The sequence below is a fragment of the Lytechinus pictus genome, chromosome 5 (genome assembly GCF_037042905.1).
Source record: "Lytechinus pictus isolate F3 Inbred chromosome 5, Lp3.0, whole genome shotgun sequence".
Lineage (NCBI taxonomy): Eukaryota > Metazoa > Echinodermata > Echinoidea > Temnopleuroida > Toxopneustidae > Lytechinus > Lytechinus pictus.
The window spans coordinates 31,309,515-31,337,309 of NC_087249.1; the positions used below are offsets into that span (position 1 = coordinate 31,309,515).

Sequence of the window (27,795 nt, forward strand, 5' to 3'; positions counted from 1 at the left end):
ACGTCTACGTTTGTTTACATAATCAGCTGGGCGCGCGATCCAAAAGTCCGCACCGAAGATATCCGCAGAACATACGTGCAAATGCAGCTGAGCAGACCAAAAGCTTCAGTCTCTGTATTTTGGTTGTTCCGCTGAACTATATACGTTGGCTTCATGATTTTTTTTACTTTATCGCACATGATCGTTTATATGAATGAAAACGAATAATAGCTAAAATATTGTAAAATAAAACACATAATTACTTTTTTTCATATTATATCTATCCTTATATCTATCATATCTGTCTATCCACTATCTATGTTATAAATCAATCTATGGTACTACATGATATATCTATCTGTTAATTTGTCTATCTACTCTGTCTCTCTCATTCTCTATCTACCTATCTATCTGTCTATCTATCTATCCATCTAACATCTATCTCTCAAATTCTCTATCTATCCATCTGTCTCTCTTTTATTTCTCTCTATCCATCTGTTAATCTACTCATGTGCAATATCAACACTGCTTCGACTTCCTTCGGGAGACTATTTCCTCAGCTCTACTTTTCCTTTTTTTTGTGCTCGATTTGATTCAATTACTACTTTATTTACTTGTTACCATTGTTAAATGTCTTGCATTGCATAATGAGTTTTTTTTTCTGAAGGTTGCCTCCTATTCTCTTTCAAATTCCACCTCTTGCTTTCCCTTCTCTTTGTCTTATCCCAATTTCTTTCCCTTTTCTCACCTCTTTCTTCTTAATCTTTCATTCCGCTTTTTTCTTCTTTGGTGACACTTTACTTTTGGCCTTTTGTATTTATTTATGATACATTTCTTTTTTATCTGTATGAATTTGTATTGTATTTGATATTTATTTATGATTTTTACTTTATATTTTGTTATGATTCTATTTGTATGTAAACATTCACTTATTTCAGTCTTTGACTGCTTGTGATTGTATTTTGATAGTTTTTATTGCAATAAAATCCAATACATATATATATATATATATCTCAAATTCTCTCTATCTATCCATCTGTCTGTCTTTTTTTCTCTCTCTGTTTCTCTCTATCCGTCTATCTTTCTCTCGAATTCTCTCTATCCATCTGTCTGTCTGTCTCTCAAATTCTCTCTCTCTATCTATCTATCCATCTGTCTGTCTTTTTCTCTCTATCCGTCTATTATGTATCTATCTCTCAAATTATATATCTATCTATCTATCTATGTAACTACAGTATCTATCTATTAATCTTCTCTTTCTCTCTCTCTCTCTCTATCTATCCATCTGTCTTTCTCTAATTCTCTCTCTCTCTCTATCAATCTATCTATCTATCTTCTATCTATCTATCTATCTATCTATCTATCTATCTATATGTAACTGCAGTATCTATCGATCTGTTAATTTGTCGCTCTTCTCTGTCTCTCTCATTCTTTATCTATATCTAACATCTATCTATCTCTCAAATTCTCTATCTCTCTCTCCCCCTCTCTCTATCTCTCTATCCATCTTTCTGTCTTTCTCTCTCTATCTATCTTCTATCTATTTATTTATCTATCTCTCAAATTCTATCTCTATCTATCTATGTAACTACAGTATCTATCTATCTGTTAATCTTCTCTGTCTCTCTCATTCTTTATCTATCTAACATCTATCTATCTCTCTCTATCTCTCTCCCTCCCTCTATCTATCTATCTATCTATCCATCTGTCTTGTTTTCTCTCTTTCTCTCTTTCTCTTTTTCCGTCCATATATATATATCTATCTATAACATCTCTCTCTCTCTCTCTCAAGTTCTCTCCCCCATCTATCTATCTATCTATCTATCTATCTATCTATCTATCTATCTATCTATCTATCTATCTATCTATCTATCTATCTATCTTCTATCTATATTTATCTATCTATGTATCTACAGTATCTATCTATCTGTTAATTTATCTATCTTCTCTGTCTCTCTCATTCTTTATCTATCTATCTATCTAACATGTACCTATCTCTCAAATTCTCTATCTCTCTCTCCCCCCTCTATCTATCTATCCATCTGTCTTTCTCTATTTCTCTCTATCTATCTTCTATCTATCAATTTATCTATAGCTATCTATGTAACTACAGTTTCTATTTATCTGTTAATTTGTCTATCTTCTCTGTCTCTCTCATTCTTTATCTATCTATCTAACATCTATCTATCTCTCAGATTATCTATCTCTCTCTCTCTCTATCTCTCTCTCTCTCTCTATCTATCCATCTGTCTGTATTTTTTCTCCCTCTCTATTTTTCTTTATCCGTCCATATATCTATCTATCTATCTATCTATCTATCTATCTATCTATCTATCTATCTATCTATCTATCTATCTATCTATCTATATATCTATCTATCTATCTATCTATCTATCTATCTATCTATCTATCTATCTATAACATCTCTCCATCTCTCAAGTTCTCTCCCCCATCTATCTATCTATCTATCTATCTATCTATCTATCTATCTATCTATCTATCTATCTATCTATCTATCTATCTATCCATCTCTCCCTCTTTCTCTCTCTCTCTCTACTTCTATCTATCTATTTATCTATCTATCTATCTATCTATCTATCTATCTATCTATCTATGTCTCTATCTATTTATCAGTCTTCTATATCCATCAAACTTCAATTTTCTTTCTATTATATGTATCTGTTTATTATTATTTTTTTAATTCTGTTTTTATTATACAAATTGAAATAAATCACAAAATTTACAAATGATTAATAGGTGATTGCAAATCACATAAACACAATTTAGTTACACAAAAAATAACAACCATAATAATAATAAAAAAAACCTACCCACTTATCCTCCCCCACCCCACCCCCCCAAAAAAAAAGGAATGTGGCAATGTGATGACTTAATATCAGTGTTATCTAAACAAAGATAGGTGATTTGGTAAATAAAGTAGACAAAGCAAAATATACAAGCTATGATTATATGAAGTGGTTTCCAAACAACTATTCATAGGATTAAAAAGCACAACTGGTTATCCAAGACGACATAATTATGGAGGTTTTGTATCTGTTTATTTTTATTTTGTCTGTCATTCTATTCATTTAGTTAATAATTTATATTTAGAAAAAATAACTTTTTCATAACTATTCATAAAAAAAAACGTAACTGCAAAAGCATGTTCGGATTTCACTCATATGACTGCTCTCTGTACATGAAGTGCCGAGGAACTCAGTAACTGTGCAGATTGCATGCGGTGGTGTGGGACTCGCCTGTGTCGCACCATGGACCTATTATAGGTCCATGGTCGCACGCTGCAACCAGCGACGTGTGTAGACTCTTCACTAGTCGCTTTGTGGCTATTTTTGCGGAAAATGCCTTCGCCAGGGTGTAAAACGGAAACGCGCATCCGGCGCGGGGGGGGGGGGGGGGGGGGGGGGGTGCACAGCCGGCCCGTGCCCCCCTTCGAGAAGCAAAATTAAAATTTGTAATGTAAAAATGCCGTTAAAAGTGTGCCCTCCTTTTGAAAGTGAAGCCCTTTTTTATTGTTAAATTATATAAACAAAAAATTGGAATTCCGATTTTAGTCGGGAGAACATCATCAAGCCCATAAGGGGGGGGGGGGGGATAAAAAGCAACTATAAAAATTAAGAAGTCAGTATATCTAAGCACTTATAAAGCCAGGGTTTAATTCAGATGGAATTAAGGTGTGGTAAGGGCACAGAAAGCATTAAAAAAAAAAGCATGAAGGAATATCTTGATCAGATTTCAATCTAAAATTATTGCTCTCTAGAGTCCCTCTCTTGCTAATATTTATTCTCCCAATTTTAAAGGGTCCTTCGTTGCATATTTCAGAAAGCTTAAATATGCAAATAATTTATACTGAAATTTCTACCCTATACCATGTTTGAGAAGGTGCTTTATCCCACATCAATAGAGAAAAAAATATAAAAAGATTTTTGTATTGGGGACCAATCTTTTATTGTAAATTTACCCATATGTCCTTATATTAGCAACTGTTTTATAATATACCTTTTAATTTTGTCTGAGTTTAAAATCTGGAAATGAATAACCTTTATCTAAATGCAGGCAAAAAATAAACAAAATGCTAAGTACCATTACTTTTCAACTAATACATCGTTTTTAATCTCCAACCAAACATTTTATGGTGTGGTATATCTAATGATATAACATATGGAAAACGTAAAAAAAAGAATAATCGTAGCTAACTACACTATTGAAATACAAGTCATGTACATAAAGTTATATCATGTATATGGAAATAAAAGAATATATATATGTCACAATAGTCATTCAGAAAGATATATTCTAGATTTCCTTTATCATCAGATGTTTTGATCATTACTAAAATTCCAAGATGTCCAAAGGTTGTATATTACATCAAAGAGAGCAACAAAATATACCTCGTGATAAGAGAGCCATAGACCTTGGCCCAAACCTAATGAAAGAGAATGCTGCACAATTTGCATCGAATTTATTTTTGATCAACATGGGATGTAGTAAAGGCTGGTTCTTCGTGACTCACAAGGCTGCCATAGAGAGAACCTTCTCTCATAGACTTTTAACATGTGGCTTGGGCCGAGGCCGGCCTTGACTACATCCCTGGAATGCAACCATTGACCAGCGTTAAAAGAAGAGTTTCATAAATTTACAATTCTTAAGGAATGTCTTATATGATCATTCTATTAAAGGGGAAAAAATACAAACACATAGAAAAGGTCAAATGATTACTAACTTTATAATTTACATCAGTAAGTGGAACCCCCCCATGATGATAATATTTGTTGCACCCCTCATATTTTTGAGAGAGTATAATAAACACATGTACACCTCAACATCAATGTAAGACATTGCTAGTGTAATAAAAATGTAATGCTCACGATACACTGCTTTGTGAAAATGTGCAATGAGACTCCATGTGGATAATCAAACATTTCAAATAGTTTGTACCAAGATGAACAAACTTGCAGGGATAATATCAAACTGATCAGGTGGCACCTTAAGATTTTGAAGAGCCTAAATATTATACGTATGTACTTATGTGGTGCAATCATCTAAGATTTTGAATTTAGAGCCAACTTGGCTTTTACACCGGCAAGAAAGATTAACTATTTGTGATAGATTTTCATCATGCTACAGGGGAAAACACTTACAATCACATAAACAAAAGTTGCAGATTCTTCGCATTGGAAATACACCCATTGAAAGAAGTGCACGAGATGGCATTTTTGTAGCATCTTCGCTCCATAAGCAAGTGTGTATGCGGCCACTTTAATAAGTAGAATTGCAGATTATGTCCACTGAGAAAGTACAAGAGACTAACAAAACGACAAAACAGCATATAGCCCCCTCCCCCCCCCCAACAAAAAAAAGAGACACAAACACTCAGTATACATGTACGTCCACAATGTAGCACTTGCATGACAGTACAGAAGAAATAATAAAAATACCAACAAATGATTGGGAATGCAAATTTTGATTCAACATTATCTATCATAATATATTACACAATTTTTCCCTTCTATATTCAATCCTATATCAGTAACATGGCTCAATTTTATTTCATTCAACATAAACACGTACAAGTATAAAAAGGAAAATGTTTGTTTTTCAATATAAATTTTCTTCATATATAAGGCTACCTATACTTGAATGTACAATTAAATATGTGGAGAGCACCTGCAAAATGACTGAGGTACAAAAATAGGATCACATAAATAATCAAAGAAATGGGTAATTGTACTATCAATAATTAACAAGATCTCTCTCGATTTTTTTCCCCAGTAATGAAGTTAGCAAAAGAAAAGAAACTAATATATTCAGTCAACCTCGAGGTGATACAAGAAACTAATTAAAATCAATATTAAGTATCAATTTTAAATTTGCAGTTGACCGATCACTCCATACCATACGAAAACAGTTCAGTTTCTGTCAAAGAAGACCAGCAATCACTAGCAAACTTTCAATTATTGAAGTACTTGAGATTGATTTTGGAACATAAATCAACATACTTTATGAGTTGCAATCGATGGGAAGCTCCATGCAACATCCCCTTTGTCTTTGTGAAATGCAACCATATATGTACTAGACAAATTTGAAATGTGATATGTAGAATTTGTTTTTTCCCATCTGTGAATATCCATGGAGTTTTTATATATATATACGTACATACATGTATGTACGTGAGTGCATGTGTGATAAAATAAACCATGTCTCACATCAACAACGTATACCAGTAAACTACAAGTCCCATGGCTTAATTTCAACATGAATGCTTTCACATAATTTTTTTTTTTAAGGCTACACTGAAGAATAATTGGATGGTCTTTAGAAATGCATTAGTCTATACTTTGTCCTCTTATTTCTTTTGCTGTGTGGTTACTGTAGCTGACCTCCAACACATTAACCTCACAGTGTATATATGAAAGTAATAAAAAATATTACCAAATCCTAATAATAAAGCAGGCTAAGTTTTGCAAAGGCCATCTTATGACCTATATGTGCTACGTTAATTATTTTCTTTATATAATCAATCAAATAGGCTCTCACATTTCTTGCCATAATTTTATAGCATTATACATATTTTTTTTACCAGAGCCCCATAAGCACAAAGTTCAATAATTGATGGTATAGAGGGATTTGACTGATTTATTGCACATCATGATACATGCAATCAATCATCAAAATAGCTTAACAACTAATTACTAAGCCTTATGGTTATGTGACACAGAACACATCATAATTAATGGTTAATCTTGTGACTTCAGGGGAGTCCGTTGCAGAAAGAGAAAGTCAAAAAATCAATCGCAAGTCCCAAATGCGCGCTGTTGATTGGTTGAAAATCAAGTTGCGCTTGATTTTTATAGTTGCGATCGATTGCAACTCTTTCTGCAACGGGCCCCTGGGCCCTGCAACACCAAGGCTAGCACTTGATGCAAGGGTTGATTTTTACGGTTGATTACATTGAGTAATGTGTGCGATCATGCACAAAAATATACTTTGCGATCGATCGATAAGCTTTTGTGTTACGGGCCCCTGTTTTATATCAATGTGTGTCTATGCATCTGATTGGTGCTATCTAGATGGAAGGCTTTGCCTGGTACGATTGATCATGCGATGGCGGTGGCTTCTGGAAGGAAAGCTTCCCAATACTGGATGAGCTGCCAAAAGATAAAAAAAGAGAAAGGAAAGGATGCAGTTTAATCACTGGGTCAATGTCCCCTCCAATCACACCCTGGATATTCAAACAATGAACAAATAAATAAACCAATTCATCAATAAATGAAGGTAGGTATTATAATGAATGAACAAATTAGCTATGTCATTTTTTCAAACACGTTCCAGTATCTATAATTCTTTTCGCATACATTTGTTTTAAAAGATCTTGTATGTATCCCTCCTTTTTAATTTTTTTTTGACAAATTCATCTGCAAAACAATATCAGCCATGAATAGCATCATACTAAACGACTGTTTTCAACAAGAGTAAAATAGCAAAATACTTACTCATATATGATTTTCAACTGAAAACACATCTGTATTGACTCTGTGCGTGAAATCACATTTTCAAGCAATTTCGGGTGTGAAATGCACTACAAATGTTACATAATTTCAAAACTGCAATGCAAATTTTGTCTCAAAGTTGTGCAAGTCTTGAAAGTAAAAAGTCAATGAGCGGCGTAGTCAAAATGTCAAAATGGCGGATTATCACAAAAAATGTTAGGGGGGGTGGGGAGGGGAAATATGCCACCCCCCGGAATTTTAGGTTTAAACTACAAGATACAATGCCTGACTTACCTGCTGCTGATGATTCATCAAAGATTCAAGGTACTTGATCACAACGGTACGGAAATCACGCACTCGATTGGACTAGAGAGAGAGAGAGAAAAAAAACAGAAACCTGTAACTGTATTTCTCTCAAAAGGTAAAGGCATACCTGCCAACCCCTGAGAGCCCACAAAACCAACAAATTCTGAAGAAATTCAGGGGGGGGGGGATAAAAGAGGTAATTGTTAGGTCCTATCATAATGGCCAAGGTTTCTGTGGGGATAATATTATGGGAATCAGAGCAGGTGGTTAATTTTTACAAAGGTAAGATAAAGCAATTTCAAAGACTTCTGGTGACAACTGCTACTAAGTACTGCAATCCTTGTTTATGATTGACTAAGGCCCAAATTGTGACTGGAAATCATGAACAAAGATGCTTCATGCAAAGCTACCTGGATTACAAAAATACTGAAAATAACATGAAAAGAAATCCCAACAAAGTCATTAAGATGATTCTCTTACCTCAAATCTACCAATTTCTCTTCGAAGAGATTTTGAGATGAGTTCAAAGTCTTCTTGCCCTTTCACTTCCTTTGCGGTCCACTGAATACATGAAAAGAGGAGAAAAATTGTAAATTAACACTAAAATGACAAGTTCTATAAATGAGTAGAGGAATACATGATTGATTAGAAGGAAAAAATTTCTTGCTTCAGTGTTACGCCAATCTTAATGGCTTGGTAAACTTATCAAATGTGGCTGTGCTATGAAGCACATGTCTGAACAAGTCCTAATTTTCTATTGCTTCCCATTCAATTTCTCTATGTATCTTGTTCCTTCCTGCCAGGGATCTTACTTACATCTTTAATCTCATCCTGGACCTGCTGGAGTTTCTCTGGCTTCCCGCTGATCTTGAGCTTGGCCTCGGCATCCCTCTTCTTGGCCAGGGTAGTCTGGGCATTCTGCCAAGTCAGGAAGCACTTCTCTCTCTCACGGAACGCTTCCTGCATGGAAGGACAAGGAGAACTATCATCATACTGCAGCACCAGATAATAAACAAGAACTTGTCATGTATGATAAAAATCTAGTCTCTTAAATAGACCCTTCTCTGTAGTTATCATTGATAATCAAGTGACATTTTGTCCAAAGTGCTGCTCTCAATCCCCACCACCCCCCGATTTCACTACACTACAAGCATGCCTATGAAGAGACTATCCCACTTGACACAGTGTTATAGCATTCATATTTTTCAGTCCTTGTCAAAGAGAGTTGAACTCAAATGCAACACACACACAAATATCAATTACAGATCCAAAATACACACTTCTAATTGGTTGCCTGTCAAGTTGAGTTGGTTTTCCGATTCTATTTGATGGCAACACATTCTGCCACCCCCACCCACTAGCGTACCTACGGGGGGGGGGGGGGGGGCAGTCTGCCCCCCCCTGACGAGCCACAACCCATGCAAAGGACGTATCCCTGCCCCCCCTGACAAGCTTGAAAGACCTTTTTTGCCCCCCTGACGAGCTTGAAGACCTTTATTGCCCCCCCCCCCCCGACCAGTAGCCTTACTTTGAATGTACAGTTTGGTTACACTATTAAAGGTCAATATATTACACGAGTTAGGATTGAAGGATTCAAAATTGTGCAAGACATATCCATGAACCTTCAAACACACAATAGAAGTGAAAAAAGATTGAAACTTCAGATAAAACTCAATATTCTCCATGCCAAAGGACAGAGCATCCAAAAATTGTATCGTTTTTGTCTGAATCAACTAAAATCTTTGCCTCATGTCTTTTTTTAAATCTTCCTATTATCAGTCCCCGGAGGCCAACATGGACGTTTGATGATGACTCACCCTTACGGCAGCCAGGAGGCCAATGTAATCCTTGAGGAGCTCTGAGAGTACATAGAAGTCGGTGGCGGCTTGACTGCTGTGAAGAGCCTCGATCTTCTCCTCTGTTTCTGCTAGCTGTGAAATGGCTCTAGAGAGGGCGGTGTGCTCCTCAGAGTTTCCCAACATGGCAGAACTCTTGGCGAAAGTCGAGGTGGTGTTGGCCAATTCTGTAATCAAGAAATTAAGATTACAGCATTACCAGAGGGCACTAGCTTCACATATTTGCATCAAACACAGTTTGTCAGATTACATGAACAATCTTGTGTAAAAGCAAATTTACATATACAGTGTCCCAAGAAATTATTTGTACACTAAAATTGAACATTGTAAAAGGAGATGGACTATACTGGAAATTTAAACACTGGAAATTCTAACAGGGCTATAATAAAATCTAATGTAATATTTTGATTACAAAACTGTCAATAGCTTCATTTTTCAGAGAGGACACTTTTTGACAGAAATGGATTTGACAACACTGGAATGTGAACTGTCTGAAAAATACATGGATATGGGCAAACCAGCAATGTAAATATTCTGAGTTTGTTGCACATATTTAAGTGTTCTTTACACAAAAATATTAAAAATCAGGTGATGTCGAACTATGCATAAAAACACTGAGATCAGAGAGGACATTTTCTGACAAAATGGACACTTTATTTTGGGTTAAGAGTCATTAAAAAAACCTCAAATTACCTGTAGTTTTGGGGTTTTCAGTTTTTTTAATATCGCATTTCATGCCCAATGATTACTAATAATAAAGGTCCAAGGGCTAAAAAAAAAAAAAAAAAAAAAAAAAATGAGACAGTTATTTTGGCTGTAAAATGCCAAAGATGGTCAATTGTATCTAAATATTTTTTTTCATGAAGGTTGTTCTTCCAGAGCCCACTAGCTTGCCATCCGAAATTTGAGATTATAGTACACAAATTTCTTTTCATGATGCACACAAGGCAACGTTTTGAGAGTATACCCTGATTGCAAAACAACCTACTACTAGTAAACTTACCTTTTCTACTTGTGACCATGCTCTCGACACTAGTGTGGAGTTTCTTGAGCTGGGAATCCAGGTTGTCTATCATATGCTGTTTCTCTTCAAACCACTGTACATACAAAAATAGAGAGAAAAAAAATAAAAACAAGAATAAATGTAGATCACTTGAAGAAAAAAAACTGAAAAAAAAAACACACAAGAGGAATGCCTCACAAGGTTTGACTGAAAAGGTTTATTCTCATTCTAAGTGCACAATGATGTAGACTCCGATCACGACAAGATAGTTTCCTATTTTTTGCCCTTTTCATAAAAACTATGAAAAAAAAAGGCGGATATAGTCAGGCCTAACAGTTTTGAAAGTCACACACATGCTTCTCGGTATGCAGCACATGTACATATGACTCACAGCCAAGTAGATATAATATCCTGATCATTTTTGTGATCCCCAAAATTTTACAGAATACAACTACTCTTTGATGGAGTTTCCTCCGTTGTGTCAATAAATTGCTGAGTCAACTTACTTGGTCCGATTCATTCATCCTGGAGACCACCTTGGAGGCACTGTCCACTACCTTGGTGAATGCTCTCAGGACACCAGCTCCACTCAGTGCAGATGTGTTTGTTGCTTTCGGGAGCTGAGATAAAGACAAATAAATCAATTCAATAGACTGCCGTAACTGCTAGCTTTCATCCCTGTTAAACATAGAGGACACCAGTTCCGCTCAGTGCAGATGTGCTTGTGGCTTACGGTAGCTGGGATAAATGTCATCCCAAAATGATGACATATGAATCATAAACAAATGATTGGCTAAATTCTATCATGTGGCCAGTAATTTATTTCTAGCTTACAGGCAAATTTGCTGATGACTTGCATTAATAACGACTTCTGTTGATTGGTCAAGTTTTTCAAATGAGGATTGTAAATCATTTAACATGGACATCATTATCTTACATAACATATAATGCCTAAACTTATTATCTTTCAAGTACTGTTCTATATTTACCTTGTGCAATTCATTCTAACAAATTCACTCAATGATATGTATTATTTGTATAAAGACTGTCTTACTTCTAAGCAACTAGCTTTATCCCTGTTAAGAATGCTCAAATACATTAGTCTACGAAATATACTGGTATGGCACTGTCCAAGTAGCAGAAGATGCATAGAGCCAGCACTGCCATATTTGGATATTCCAAGAGAATAACACTGGCCTATGGCACAACAGCAGGACAATGCTGAATGGCAAATCCAAAAGAGTGTATGTCATCTCTTGACATCACTCATGATAGGCATAGCACATACACATTCTGGATGAGTTGTGATAAAGCTGGCATCCATACTTGACGCTGATCTGAATCAAATCACACATCTTGCTTGTGTGGTTGATGTTTGGAAAAGACATTTACAGGAGGCAAATGACACATGATGACCTGTACTCAAATTACCCACCTGAAAAAGGACCTATAAAATCCAAAGTCATTAAAGTCAGAAGCCTGATTATATAGAGCATTAGACCATTATAAATCTATAATGGATATGTGCTCGAAAAGAACTTCATGATACTCACATCATCTTTTTCCAGGAATTCTCTGAAGTCACTGTCGGTGTAGAGGATAGGATGGGCGGCTGTTCGGTTAAGGAATCGTTCCAGGGCTGCTCTCCTCTTTCCTATGAACTCCATGGATGAGGTCTGCTCTTGGGACTTCGCCATCTTCACTTTGGTCATACCTTACACAAGAAAAAAAAGCACAATGACAAAGGTACATTTATTCTGGCTCCCTCCTGCGTACCTAATCTAGGGCTGATATAAAAAATCATGTCTTCACAAAATGTCAAGAAAGTTTTCAAATAAGAGCAGAACTTTCGTTGGATTGCGAATCTAAAGCTCTTTTGTTTCATGAAAAGTGAAAGAGAAAATGGAGAAAAAACTCGAATCCACCCCCTAACAATTAGTTGATTTGAACAATAAGTACAAAATCAGACAAGCAAAAAACATCAGATGTGAAAGAATGGCATTTTAAGTTTGCTTGCTTTCATGACAATGTGCTACCCTGCACTAAAGGGTGCTGCCCTCATTTCTGTTTCTCAATAGCGTTTTCCTAAACCTTACTTTTCGGACGTCCCCTTCGTATCCATGCTGGTCTAGCACAACGGGTAGATATCCTAATGTTATCTATGAAGTGTACTATATCGAGGTACAGCAAACAGGGGACACAGAGGTATATGTACAACGAGAAAATAAATTGTGCTCTTACCCACTACACTCTTCTCTGGAGCTGGCGGAACAATGCGGCCCTTAGTTGTGTGCTTCTCAACAAGCTTCTGATGTAGTCCTAAGAAATCACTAAATCGTCTCATTACCCCTATTTCTGATTTCTTGAAAGATGGATCACTGGTCTGAGAGAGAGGAGAGAAGACAAAGAAACATTAAATGTTTGTTTGGAGAAAAACTTGAAAAACATGGGCAGGAAAGAAGGGGAGGGGAAGAATTGGGACACAGTGAGAAAGAGTTAACAGTGGGTAAGAAAAAAAGATGGAGAGAAAAAAAAGAAGACTTCGAGAGGAACAAAGTGGTGAGGACGGTAGAATGGATCTCTTTTTTCACACTCTTTTCAAAACTTTATTGACTGCTAAATAAAACCGGCCCAATTTTTATTACGCTGTTTATTCCTGCATCTCACCTACCATGATGTAGGCAACACTTTTTAATTTTCTTGTTGCAAAGAGGAGATATAAAACTAGGTGTCAATCAATTTGATTAGATGTTACAGTTGCATCAACGTCTGCCATATCTCAGAAATAAATTGATCTCTGCTAACAACTGGGAGCAATTTCTTTACGGTTTGCAGGAAATTGAAACGGTTTCGAGAATCTGTAATTTCCTCAGAGACCTTGCTCTGTCTCTGTAGCAAACATCAATTGACATTCAAACCTTGTCATGAACTATATTGAAACCTAGTCAAACCCCTTTAAGGCAAATTCTTCATATCTAAAGGAATATGTAGCCTTGTAGACTGATACCAGGGTTACTGTACTTTTTGTAGTTGGAAAAAAAAAAGAAAAAAATGGCAATATATAACTTACCTTTGTTGTAACCTTGTAGGCCATGTATGAGCTCATACCATCACCTGTATAGAATGAGATGTGACAAAAATAAATACATTCCAAAATCAACTACCATTTTATATTTAGTGTTCCTATTTCGAAATTCTATCTAATATTGTAGATTCTGTGAAAGCTTCTTCTTCTCCTTTATTTGGAAATAAAGTATAATGTTCACCGGCATTACTGTTCAGCCCACTCCAAGGTTGCCGTGCCATATTTTCTTTACTTTACCTCGATTGTCTTTCAGTAGATCAACTGCCATGGTTTCACACTCAAACCTCTATTGCCTCCTCAAGTTTATGCAAACAAATATCCACAGAAAGATTTTTTATATGTTGGGAAATTTGTTGAGAGAATAAGAACCAAGAAATTGAACAGGTATGTGTAGGGACAATAAGTTTATGTAACAGGCAAATCAGAACAGAAAATGTGTGAAAAATCAATGAATTTACCATTGCAAAAGAAAATTCAGGTCTTACTATGTACATTTTCTAATAAAGACAAAATGGAGTTTCCATTTTAGATCAAGTATGAGATGGAATTACAGGATTTCAAAAATGGAAGACTGTCCCTACTTTAGGATGAGTAGGTTCAGGATTTTTGGGCTTGATATAAAATGTTACAAGATGGACAACGAAAAGCCCAAGGCTGGGACATACCAGGCAAAGTATTTGTTAAGGCCATATAAGTGAAAATTAGATGTATTTCTTACAAAATGGCATGAAAAATAATACAGAATGAATTTCAATTTTGAATGCAAATAACCAAAGATTAACTCTACTAATACCTCTGACAACACAATACATTCTTACCCATTTTCTGTGGTTCAGTAATGGTGATTTCAATATCAAACTTATCTCCACTTTCCTCCTCTGCCATTTCCATCTGAAAAGTAAATAAAAAGAATCAGTTTAGTTTTAGTCTAAGGCATGTGCGTTACGTGAATCATTTAAATGCCATTGAATGATAGTTCATCAAAATATATCTAAATCTTGATGATTGGGAAGCTAACTTCAGTGTTAAACACTTACTACTTACTTAGCATTGTATGGAATGTAATGAATGGTGGGGAGTTGTTGGGGATTTTTGCCAGTTCCAAAATAGGCTATAGATATATAAAATATAAAATTATTATCACCAAATGTTCCGTCATCTAAAGGTCACATGAAAGACAATATCTCTACTCTATTAAAGGAAAAGACCTGGGGCCCCTGTTACAAATATCAAGCGCAAGTCCCTGATTCTCATGTTTCATTGGTTGAAATTTTTTTTTACATTTGGAGTTGCGTTTGATCGAATCTCTATCTGCAACGGGCCCCTGGAGAAATACATCATGATAGCTGTTTGTAAAGTTATCAACTTACCACATGTCTAAAATATGAAATGCCAACCATAGCCACGAATGACATACTTTACTAAAATGAAGTTGAAGTAGTGTTCAGTATGTTTATAAACAATGGGATACACGTACATGTATTTCAAATTCAGCTTATAGTGCGAATTGAAGTGATAGAGCAGGGATTCTCAAATGGTGGCGCGCGCGCCACTTGTGGCGCACCGAGCCTTGCGGAGTGGCGCTTGGGAGCTGGTATTAAAAAAAAAAGTAAAAACAAGGAAACATTGGGGAGAAAAAAATGTATCTACCAGTAACTTGGAAATAAGGATTTGGTGATCATTTTAATACAAAGAAAAAAACAAAAAAAATCTTTACTTGACACTTAATTGCTAATTTATTTCCTCATTTTTTTTTCCAACTTAGCACTCGATAACCCCTATTATGGATTATGGAGGATCGATGGTGTTCTGGTCATTTTTCTTTTAATATTAATATTGTGTAGTTTGTTGGCATTTGTATTTCTTCTGTTGATATTAATTAGAGCCCATCTGGGCAGTTTAAAAGGCCTCATATTCCAAAACTTCTGGGGGCTCTGCCCCCTCGACCCCCACCAGGGACCTCTGGACCCCCTCCGCTGATACATTGCTGGTTTGCGTAATGGATAGTGGAGCATTACAGATTCTCGACAAGAAATGTGGCACTTCCAAAAAAGTAATTGAGAATGGCTGTGATAGAGTTTTAAGCCATTGTGGCTTTCCAAATTCCTGTTGTTAGGTATTTTGACTTCGAACTTTTCTAACGTGACAAACATTCTCATGAAACAACGCCTAAGTTGTTGGCTACAGCTACTAAAATCCCACCGGTTAGTTGGATGAGAGCATTTTAAAAACCTTATCAATAACTAACTTGATCCAAATACAGCACTGTAGTGAATTTCAATCATTACCTCATCCATTTCACTCTTCTTCTGTGTCTCCACTGGCTCTCCAGCTCCTCCTCCAGCTCCCTCTGGCTCCTTCACCGTCGGAGCAGGATCAGGTTTCTCAGTCTCCATGGTCAGGGGGGATGTTGGTTCCGCATCCAACTTGGCTGGCTCATCTGCGACCGGTGAGTCATCCAGGGAAACCTCTGTGCCACCACCTTCATTTTCACCACATGAATACAAAGTATAATGTCAATCTATATGAACAATGTAATACATGTATATGTATAACCATGGACCTACTACAATTGGACATTCAACGAGAGCATTTTATGGCCACCACCTGTTTCCAGCTGTCAAAATTGCTGTCACTTTAATAGTTAACTTTCTCTTTATGCTGTTTTTATGACGAGTGCCCAGGGCGATTGTTAACTCAATTCCTTCTCGGCCAATGATAGTCAACGATCAATCTCTGGCCCTCTTTCGACCAGTTACGGTCATGTAAGTTTGATCGCTGCAATCAGGGAAAGTCCCTGCATTACATATTATGCGATGCATAATTTATTTCCGGTTTTCAATACGATATTTCACGCTGTCTATAATGTGCCATTGTCGTCTGATCATCAAAAAAATCCTATTAAATTTGGCCAATCCTCTGAAATTTTACGCCCAAATGAAAATCAACTTCAGATCGAAGGTAAGCGCGACTTTCTACATCAATATTGTCCTAAAAAGATGCATTTTTAACGTCTTTCCGCTCATTTCTCTGTCAAATTTTTGCTGTAGATATTCTGATCTGCATGGTGATGTCAATGCATTTTGTGAGTGGTTGTTAGCAATGTACGTAAAAAATATGTTTATGCACGCCTATTTTCTTGTTTCTGCGATAATTTTCATAGCGCTAACGTTCGCTGCTGTGTGTACTGCTGTTGAAAGTGAACTAAAAACAATGTAATGTGTAGGAGCAGCGCACAATTAATTTCTGCTGTCGATCAGTGACGGCTTGTTATATGATTGGCTTGATGGGCATCAGCTGCCAGCGCTCTGTTTATAATAGGATTAGCGGCGATGATCACAGGCCCAAAGGAGGGGATTCGTTGAATGATTAGTTGAAGTAGGTCCATGGTATAACTGACTGTAAGTCAAAAAGTTAGGAAAAAAGTGATTTGATAGTACATGTATGTAGACATTTTAACATTCTATTTGGAAACATACCTAACAGATCTATTAACCTTGCTTTTTGTGTGTGCTATAAATTTTCAGGGCTCAAAATTATCATACCGACTATAATAAATTGAGGTCAAACGATAAACGACTTCTTAATCGAAATATCGCCAATGAATTCAATCTAAAATACATATTCTATCATTTGCCAAACTATGAAACTTCTTCTACAGAGTTCCTTCCGAACTTTCGAAGTTAAAATGAAAGCTTTTTTTGCAGCTTAAGTATTACATTACATTCTAATATTCTAATAATAATTTTGAAAATCATTCAAGTACAATTAGTTTGAATAAGTCTCTGTTAACACGAAATGTATAATGACTGATGACATGAAACATGGAAGATTTTCTGAGAAAATACAATTTTGAGGAATTCATATCAAATGGTCAAATGCCATGAGGGGGAGGGGGGGGGGGCTGCGACCATACAATAAAAAAACAGTAAAACTCAACTCTTAATATTCTGTGATGGATTTTCCCAAAATCTTCATGTTTCTTACATGTTTTTTATGAGGCGCCGAATGTACCATTATTATATAGAACAATTATTTGTTATATAATCATTATTTATTAAATAATAACTATTATTTATATATAATTTACATTTTATTTGTAAATAACTACTATTATATAAAATATCATTTCTAATTATTTATATATAATTCCAAGTAATACTTCATTATTTGTAAATAATAATAGTTCGACATTCCATTATTTATAAATAATGATTATTTGTTTTTCATTATTTATAAATAATGATTATTTGTTTTTCATTATTTATAAATAATGATTATTTGTTTTTCATTATTTATAAATAATGATTATTTGTTTTTCATTATTTATAAATAATGATTATTTGTTTTTCATTATTTATAAATAATGATTATTTGTTTTTCATTATTTACAAATAATGATTATTTGTTTTTCATTATTTATAAATAATGATTATTTGTTTTTCATTATTTATAAATAATTTGTTGAGTTTTCCATTATTTATAAATAATGATTATTTGTTAAATAATGAAAACGTCTACTTCATTATTTATAAATAATTTTTTCGAGTGCACCATTATTCTCATTATTTATAAATAATCATTATTTAATGTTCGAGTTTTCCATTATTTATAAATAAAGATTATTTGTTAAATAATGAAATATCTACTTCATTATTTATAAATAATAATTTTGTTTCAATATCCCATTATTTATAAATAATCATTATTTATAAACAATTTTTACAGTTTGCCATTATATACAAATAATCATTATTTACATACAAATAACCATTATTTATTAAATAATGCCATTATTTATTAAATAATGCCATTATTTATTAAATAATGGAAAACTCGCTATAACATGCAAATGTGGGACCGCCCATGATATGAATATTCATGATGCGATTTCCTTTTTCGTGATTTTTCTTCACAAATTTTTGTCCATTTCCTCTTCATAATGACATTTCTTGAAGCAATTTTCTAGGGATATGGTCTGATTGTAATATTCTTCATTTTCTATATAACTTCGTCTTCGTAGAAATATCAAAAAGTGTAATTTTATACGATTTTTCCTACAGTTCACAATCCCCATAGGCGCGCGTGTACGGTAGGGACAACCGGTGAATCGACGGAGTGCTCTTCATCGAAATACTACGTTGGTTGGTCCCCGGAAGTGGCGGGCGGAATTTAGCCCGAATCCTCGATGGAAGTCGATCAAGTGCATATGAGCTGAGAGAGTGAAATATCAGTGTACTTGTACAGGCCCTTCTACTTTTTATAAATATTTCTTGTTGCTTTTTTTGTTAAGTTAATTTTTCCTGGTGTAGAGATAAGTTTCAGTTCTAATAATGCACTTCAAATACATTTTGGAGTGTCTGTTTGAGGCGTTTGGGGCGATTTCACCCTGGCCCCAAAATGCTCGCAACGACAATACGGGGGCATGATGACCCCTAAATTTTTAAAAACTTATTTTTCTATTGAAAATTATCACAAAATTCACCAAAAGTGTGCACGAAAGCCTTCGTATTTCACTTTTAAAACTCCGAAAAGTGCCCAAATGACAAGCTTGGTCGCTTCGCTGTGTCGCTTTCAACTTGAGAACGTTTACGCGTCTGCTCCCCCCCCCCCCCCTCCTCCGAAAGAAATTCTGTATACGGCCATGCTCTAAAGAGCCTGGCACATTGATTTATGTATACTTTCATTTTCATTATTTTTATCTCATTATCAACATGGCCTTACGCAGAATTTTTTCCAGGGGGGCCGGGGCCGGAGCATGACGCGCGTAAACTTTCTCAAAAAAATCTTGAAAGCGAGACAGCCACGGGACCAAGCCCAAATGACAAGCTTTGTCGCTTCGCTGTCTCGCTTTCAACTTGAGAACGTTTACACGCGTCTGCCCCCACCCCCCGAAAGAAATTCTGTGAACAGCCATGCTCAAAAGAGCATATGGCACATTGATTTATATGTACTTTTCATTTTCATTATTTTCATCACATTATCATCATGGCCTTACACAGAATTTTTACCGGGGGGGGGGGGGGGGGGCAGCTAGGACGCGCGTAAAGTTTCTCAAAAAAATCTTGAAAGCGAGACAGCGACGCGACCAAGCTCAAATGACAAGCTTGGTCGCTTCGCTTTCTCAAGATTTTTATGAGAAAGTTTACGCGCGTCCTGCTCCCCCCACCCCCCCCCCCCCGGAAAAAATTCTGCGTAAGGCCATGTTGATAATGAGATAAAAATAATGAAAATGAAGTATACATAAATCAATGTGCCAGGCTCTTTAGAGCATGGCCGTATACAGAATTTCTTTCGGAGGAGGGGGGGGGGGAAGCAGACGCGTAAACGTTCTCAAGTTGAAAGCGACACAGCGAAGCGACCAAGCTTGTCATTTGGGCACTTTTTGGAGTTTTAAAAGTGAAATACGAAGGCTTTCGTGCACACTTTTGGTGAATTTTGTGATAATTTTCAATAGAAAAATAAGTTTTTAAAAAATTAGGGGTCATCATGCCCCCGTATTGTCGTTGCGAGCATTTTGGGGCCAGGGTGAAATCGCCCCAAACAGACACTCCAAAATGTATTTGAAGTGCATTATTAGAACTGAAACTTATTTCTACACCAGGAAAAATTAACTTAACAAAAAAAGCAACAAGAAATATTTATAAAAAGTAGAAGGGCCTGTACAAGTACACTGATATTTCACTCTCTCAGCTCATATGCACTTGATCGACTTCCATCGAGGATTCGGGCTAATTTCCGCCCGCCACTTCCGGGGACCAACCAACGTAGTATTTCGATGAAGAGCACTCCGTCGATTCACCGGTTGTCCCTACCGTACACGCGCGCCTATGGGGATTGTGAACTGTAGGAAAAATCGTATGAAAATTACACTTTTTGATATTTCTACAAAGACGAAGTTATATAGAAAATGAAGAATATTACAATCAGACCATATCCCTAGAAAATTGCTTCAAGAAATGTCATTATGAAGAGGAAATGGACAAAAATTTGTGAAGAAAAATCACGAAAAAGGAAATCGCATCATGAATATTCATATCATGGGCGGTCCCACATTTGCATGTTATAGCGAGTTTTCCATTATTTAATAAATAATGGCATTATTTAATAAATAATGGCATTATTTAATAAATAATGGTTATTTGTATATAAATAATGATTATTTGTATATAATGGCAAACTGTAAAAATTGTTTATAAATAATGATTATTTATAAATAATGGGATATTGAAACAAAATTATTATTTATAAATAATGAAGTAGATATTTCATTATTTAACAAATAATCTTTATTTATAAATAATGGAAAACTCGAACATTAAATAATGATTATTTATAAATAATGAGAATAATGGTGCACTCGAAAAAATTATTTATAAATAATGAAGTAGACGTTTTCATTATTTAACAAATAATCATTATTTATAAATAATGGAAAACTCAACAAATTATTTATAAATAATGAAAAACAAATAATCATTATTTATAAATAATGAAAAACAAATAATCATTATTTGTAAATAATGAAAAACAAATAATCATTATTTATAAATAATGAAAAACAAATAATCATTATTTATAAATAATGAAAAACAAATAATCATTATTTATAAATAATGAAAAACAAATAATCATTATTTATAAATAATGAAAAACAAATAATCATTATTTATAAATAATGAAAAACAAATAATCATTATTCATAAATAATGGAATGTCGAACTATTATTATTTACAAATAATGAAGTATTACTTGGAATTATATATAAATAATTAGAAATGATATTTTATATAATAGTAGTTATTTACAAATAAAATGTAAATTATATATAAATAATAGTTATTATTTAATAAATAATGATTATATAACAAATAATTGTTCTATGTAATATTGGTACATTCGGCGCCTCATAGTTTTTTGCCGTAATTGAAAACAACTTTATGTCAGGGTGAACATCCCTTTAAAACAATTGCTACTCGTTACATCTACCTTGAAAGTGCAACTGAACAACAACAGTTTCTGTTTTTAATCTGAAGATTTTAATACATTTATTTATTGCTGTATTCAGTCTTCTTTATTTGTGGTTTTTCTTGAGCTGAATCCTCCATTTGGAAACCAGTGTTGGTGATCATTTTACATTCAGCTTTTACGTTTGACTACTAGATTGTGGGAAGTGAAACTGGGATGACTATAACAAGTATTTTGTTTTTAAAAAGTATTTTGTTTATAAGTATTTTGTTCACACTACACTAAATGAAATTAGATATTATTGAGATATATCCAAAATAGCTTACCACCAAAAAGATCATCATCATCTTCTAAAGCCACATCTTCAGTTTTCTCCTGAGAAAGGAAGAAAAAATGCAAGGAGGTTAATGGGAAAAGTAATTCATTTCAAGTGATTGCTTGCACACAGGAGTGTCATGGGATATCTTTTGGAGGATCTATCTCATTTACATGATTTAGCCTTAAAGTTTATGGCTAGATCTTTTAGAAGGAAAGTAGAGTAGGGGAGACCGGGGTTAGTTGGAAAATTTTTGACAAAAATGGCTGTAAAATCCAAATAGATTTTATTCGAGAAACAATCAATATATCAGCTTGAAGCATATATCTAAGGGCTTCAAATGTACCCCATAAAATTTTAACTCTATTATGGTTACTGAAAAAATCCACCTTGAACAAGACCATCGCAAACGTTCCAACTTACCCCAATACGGGGTAAGTTGGAACATGGTATGGGGTAAGTTGGAACACTGCATGGTCAATTAAAACTAAATACTAAAACTACTTAAATCTGTAATATTACATGGTTTTAGCCTATTTGCTTTATTTTATTCAAGTTCAGAATATTTAAGTGTAGATTCGTTGACATTTATGTTTCCTATTATACAGCCACTCACGCAAGCAGACTGTGTAGTAGAATTCCACATATTTAGGTGCGTTTGATTTTACATGCAATTAAGTGTACTATCAGCAATTTCATGTACTTCTGCATCAAATTGTACTTGATTTGTATTACTTTATATTACTTTGTATTATGTTTTGAATGGAAATGAAATAAAGAATTGAATTGAAAAAAAAATTCATAAGACAAAAATTAATTGTTTATACTTTTTTCATTAATTAATTATGCAAATAAGCATATGAAATTTGCCCTAAATTTGTTTTTTTTTTGGTATGTTTTTGCCTTTAACTCTATTTATTAAGCTAGTAGAATGCTAATTTTTGGTGAGAGTATCATTTTTCACAACAAATATCCACAAAAAATTTCAAAAAATATAATTTCTTATGTATTTTATGGTTTTTTTTATTTTCATTTTTGTTTTTTTGAACCTTTGTTTATTCTGATGAACTTTGTCGGGACTGTTTTTGAGATCATAAATAGCATAAAATTAATCTATTTGAACCAACAAAAGTAAAAAAATAACCATACATTTATGACTTTTGGTTGAAATACACAATTTGCATTTACCTTGTTCATTGAAATCACGTTTTTTGAAAAATCTTGGGTCCGAACATGCACATACAAAATGTTGCGTAATTTCGAAACCGCACACACGGGCATCGCAAATTTGGTCTCAAATGATGCGCAAGACTTGAAACTAAAGTCAGCGAGCAGTGTAGTCAAAAAATTTCGTGCTCAAATTGACCCCCCCAGTTTGATAACGGTTAATATTGCATTAGGGGCCTACAATAGGCCTTAAATGCACACTCTGACCTAACTGATAAACAAAACAAGCATGGTATACAATACATGTTCAGAAGAGTGTGAAATACTTTATATATTTTTTTCTCATATCCAATGTTTTTATTCATAATTATGTTTGGGGTAAGTTGGAACATGTTCCAACTAGCCCCTTCAATTTTGTTCCAACTAACCCCGGAGGCCCATTTGACGTTTATAAGCTTACACTACAGCTCAAAAAAGGGACTTCACCATGGCATATTAATAACCTCATTTTGTAGCTTGGTATAAGTGTCTATTATACCCCCAAACTGGCCAACTTGATCAATAAACTTCTCTGAGATAATCAAACATTTCTGAAAGAGAAAAAAATTACTCAGAAGGTCAAAAAACAAAAATTCCTTTCTAACTTCACCAGGCTTGTTGCACATGTGTTGTCTGTAATATGGTGGATGGCTGTTGATAATGACAATAAATTGAGGGCAGTATTGCAGAAATTTATTTAAAGACGTTAAAGAAAATTACAATGTTTCAACTTACCCCATGTTCCAACTAACCCTGGTCTCCCCTACCTGCGCCGGTGTGCGGCCGCTTAAGGGTTTTTCCCATCCTGTAACTTTTTAAATCCATACATATCATACTAAAAAGGACTGATACTGTAGTACTTACAATGTTTATGTATTAAGTTTGGATAATCCAAGTAAGTCAGTTTTTTTCCACTTTAGTTTAATTTTTTTTCTTGTTTTGGTGCGTTTCGGGCCAAGAAGGAATTTAATTTTATTTTGGCCTAGTTCTTTTTACATATTTTTATGAAATAAAGACAAAAATCGATGAGCCCCGTCGGGGAGGATTTTTCATTGTTTACCCCCTAATGGCAGCTGCATGATAGCGAGCCGTCTGTCATGTCTGTGTACAAGGAGAAATAAAAATAAAAATGTTTAAAAACTCCTCGAAACAGACGGCTGCCAGCCATGAATGGGACACAAATCCTGGCTCCGTGGAGAGCAAGCATACGTTAGTAAATGATTTTTTACTCTCTAGGAGCCTCCTGGTTAGCCATAGCATACTGTAGCCCTACTACTACTAATAGGCTGAGCCACAACTTTGGCAAAAGGTCCGTACACGCTCTAGACCAAAAGCTTCGGTCTCTGTTTGTTATGTTGGTTGTTCCGCTGAACTCCTTTGGCTCCACTCAACAAATACAGAGACCGAAGTTCTAGCTCGATCTGTACAGGGGACTCAATGGCCATATGTTTATGTATAAAGTTCAGATAAAAAAACAGGGAAGTGAAGTTGCGCGACAGCCGAAGTCACTGTTTTTCCCCTTTTAAGTGTATTTTTCCCCGTTTTGGTTCATTTCAGGCCAAAACAGAATAATAATCTTTATTTTAGTATGATGGTGTGTCCAAACTTCGCGGACTTTTCAAAAATTTCATCAGACTTAAATTTGTTCACAAAATATTCACAATTTATGCAAGAGCAATTCAATAAATAGTTACCACATTGACGGAAAGATCCTAAACTATAAAATCATTGACGAAAATGTGAAGTGGGTCAAGGGGTTTCAGCGGTATCGCGATCTCAAAATTCTATTCCGATAGACGAATGGGCGCCGTGTTGGAAAACCGTTCTGAAAAAGTGTGACCTTACTTCGCGGACCACAGTTTTTTTGAGATTATAAACAAAAACTCAAGCTCAAAAGGTGAGATATTTATATCAGATTGACGACAAAATGCTATAGAATCAGTCAGTGCCACATATCTGCTTGCACAATGCTGATATTGTGATGCTTGTTAATATCAGATTTCTTCGGGACGGGCGCTAACGGTGACAAATTTGTCGATCTTTTGTCTATATATTGTCATGGATACTGGAAACGACCCACAACGAACAACAACTGAACTCATCCTGAAGAAACTTACGCCAAAGCTTTTCTTAGGTCGCTTTTCACGTTGATGTTAGATTTTAAGGATATTGGCTAGTTTTTTAGATGAGCGTCCGCGAAGTATGGACACACGCGAAGTTTGGACTAATACTAACCTCGCAATACGTGTGAGTGGGACTCACTAGTCACTGCCATACTCATTCATAATCATACGTAGACATAGTCAGTAGAGGCGCATGGCCAATATGTGAGACTCTCTCCAATAGGGGAGACAATCTCCCACATTGGAGACTTGCTTTGCAAAAGGACAAAAGAAACAACACCAACAAAAGCATGATTTTTTCCACCCAAAATTTTGTCTCACTGAGGTCAGAAGCCCATCTGTTTTGTGTGTGATTGACAACAAAAATCCTTATCAAAACAAAAGTAGACGGTGAATTTTAAGGTGAATTTTAAAGTAGACGGTGAAAAGGGGTAATTTTTCATGAGGAATCTGCTTATCACATTTTTATTTGCCGCCAAGGTAATCCTTTAGTTTTGCAGCAAATGTAAACAAAGGAAATTGGACTCCAAAACTGGAGTGGAGACTGTCTCTAAAATTGGATACCAAAATTCTTTACAAAAGTCTCTGATATTGGAGATAATCTCCCATCCCACATTGGAGATAGTCTCCAATATTGGCCGTGCGTCTCTACTACCGGTACCGTATACAGTTCTTTTTATATATTTTTATGAAATAAAGACAAAAAAAATCGATGAGCCCCGTCGGGGGGATTTTGCATTGTTAACCCCCTAATGGTGGCTGCACGATAGCGTCTGTGTACGAGGAGAAAAAAAAAAAAAAAATGTTTAAAAACTCCTCGAAACAGACGGCTGCCAGCCGTCTGACGATGACGGTCTATGTAGCCTGGAGGCGTCTGGGGGAGTGAAAGTATATACTGTACGTATGGTCACTCCCCTAACGCCTGGCGTTGTGATGTATAGACTCCTACGTACCGAGGGAAAAGGCAACTATAAAAATGCGCCAAACTGCTAGTTATGTTTAGAATCTGAGGTCACGAATGCTGTACATGGGGAACAATATTGGTTGGCAATGTTTGGCAAAAAATGGATGGTAATGGTTATAAAAAAGACGAATAAATTATATGAAGTACCGGTAATAAAAGTAGAAGAGAGTTTACTTACACTTGTTGACATCGCCATCTTTGATCCTTTGTTAATGCAACCTAGTTACGTGACGCGTATAGAGGGCGGCAAAATCATGAGCGGTGCTATCTTAAAAAGTGCTAAAATGTCTATGCACGCTCTAGACCAAAAGCTTCGGTCTCTGTTATGTTGGTTGTTCAGCTGAACTCCGTTGGCTTCACTCACCAAATACAGAGACCGAAGTTCTAGCGCGATCTGTACAGGGGACTCAATGGCCATATGTTTATGTGTATTAAGTTCGGATAAAACAGGGCAGTGAAGTTGCGGGACAGCCGAGGTAAGTCACTGTTTTTGTTCCTTTTAACTTGATTTTCCCTGTTTTTTGGCAATTGATGCCAAGAGGGAATATTAATTTGCATTTCGGTCGCGTTAATTTTCAAAAGTTTGATTCATTAAAGACAAAAATTGAAGAGCCCCGACGGGGGGACTTTGCATTGTAAGTCCCCTAATGGTGGCTGCACGATAGCGAGCCGTCTGTGTATGAGGAGAAATTTAAAAAATAAAAAAATGTTAAAAAACTCCTCGAAACAGACGGCTGCCAGCTGTCTATGCACGCTCCAGCTCGTTCTCGGCAACAGCCACAGCCTTCGGCAGTCACACTCACACACAAAAATGTAAATGACAATGATTTAAAGACTGTCTCTCTGCCTCGGGTTTAGGCAGTTTAAACCCTTAAAACACACCGTCTCTTGGAACGATTCACTTTCATTTTCTTTTACAGCTAAACTACTGTGATTTACCTGAGGAGTATCCTCTACTTCTTTATCCTTCTTGTCTCCATTCTCGTCTTCAAAAAGGGGAGGAGGTTCCCGACTGTTGTCCGCCATGTTGCAATTGCTCACGAGAAAATAGGGCGTTCTCTGGGTCAACTCGTTTACTTACATTATTAATGCTACAGACCGAAAATGATTTTAAACGTGCAAATTTTCATGTGTTACTAACATATTTTTCTATCATTAAAAAGAATGAAATTGGAGAATCTTTCAATATTTGGTTTATTTCTTGCAATTTATTGTCATACTAGACATTTTCTGATAGACTTTTAATCATATGAATTAAAATTTATGACTGATGCAAAGGCTATTATAGGAAACGAGTAATAATTTTTCTCTCTCTCCCTCTCTCTCTTGAAACCGTAGCATGGGGGGGGGGGGGGGGGGGGGTCCCCGGGTCCGCGGTACCCCGCTACTTACCAACATCAAAAAATAAATAAATGAATAAATAAAATGGAGCAAATAAATAAAGGGAGAAAAAAGTTAAGGAGAGGAGGATAGGTAAAAC

At 35.4% G+C, this 27,795-nt stretch overlaps 1 protein-coding gene across 1 annotated transcript; it reads right to left on the minus strand.

Annotated features, from left to right (window-relative positions):
- Positions 1-4,082: 4,082 nt before the first annotated feature.
- LOC129262109 (sorting nexin-2-like) lies at positions 4,083-27,651 on the minus strand. The gene is made up of 14 exons (XM_054900155.2): positions 27,255-27,651; positions 22,033-22,081; positions 16,026-16,219; positions 14,556-14,628; positions 13,723-13,766; positions 12,894-13,035; positions 12,206-12,366; positions 11,159-11,272; positions 10,653-10,746; positions 9,611-9,816; positions 8,610-8,753; positions 8,274-8,354; positions 7,782-7,853; positions 4,083-7,145 (listed from the first exon to the last, which is right to left on the minus strand). The coding sequence occupies exons 1-14, from the start codon at positions 27,339-27,341 to the stop codon at positions 7,095-7,097; spliced, it is 1,512 nt and encodes a 503-aa protein (XP_054756130.2). The 5' UTR covers positions 27,342-27,651; the 3' UTR covers positions 4,083-7,094.
- Between the last annotated feature and the right edge of the window lie 144 nt (positions 27,652-27,795).

Excerpts from the sequence above, each read along its gene's own strand:
- LOC129262109 (XM_054900155.2), bottom strand. The coding sequence starts at position 27,341 with ATGGCGGACAACAGTCGGGAACCTCCTCCCCTTTTTGAAGACGAGAAT. Across the intron at positions 14,629-16,025 it reads AGAAGAGTGAAATGGATGAG|ATGGAAATGGCAGAGGAGGA; the intron begins GTAATGATTGAA and ends TTTACTTTTCAG. Across the intron at positions 9,817-10,652 it reads CATGGTCACAAGTAGAAAAG|AATTGGCCAACACCACCTCG; the intron begins GTAAGTTTACTA and ends TCTTGATTACAG.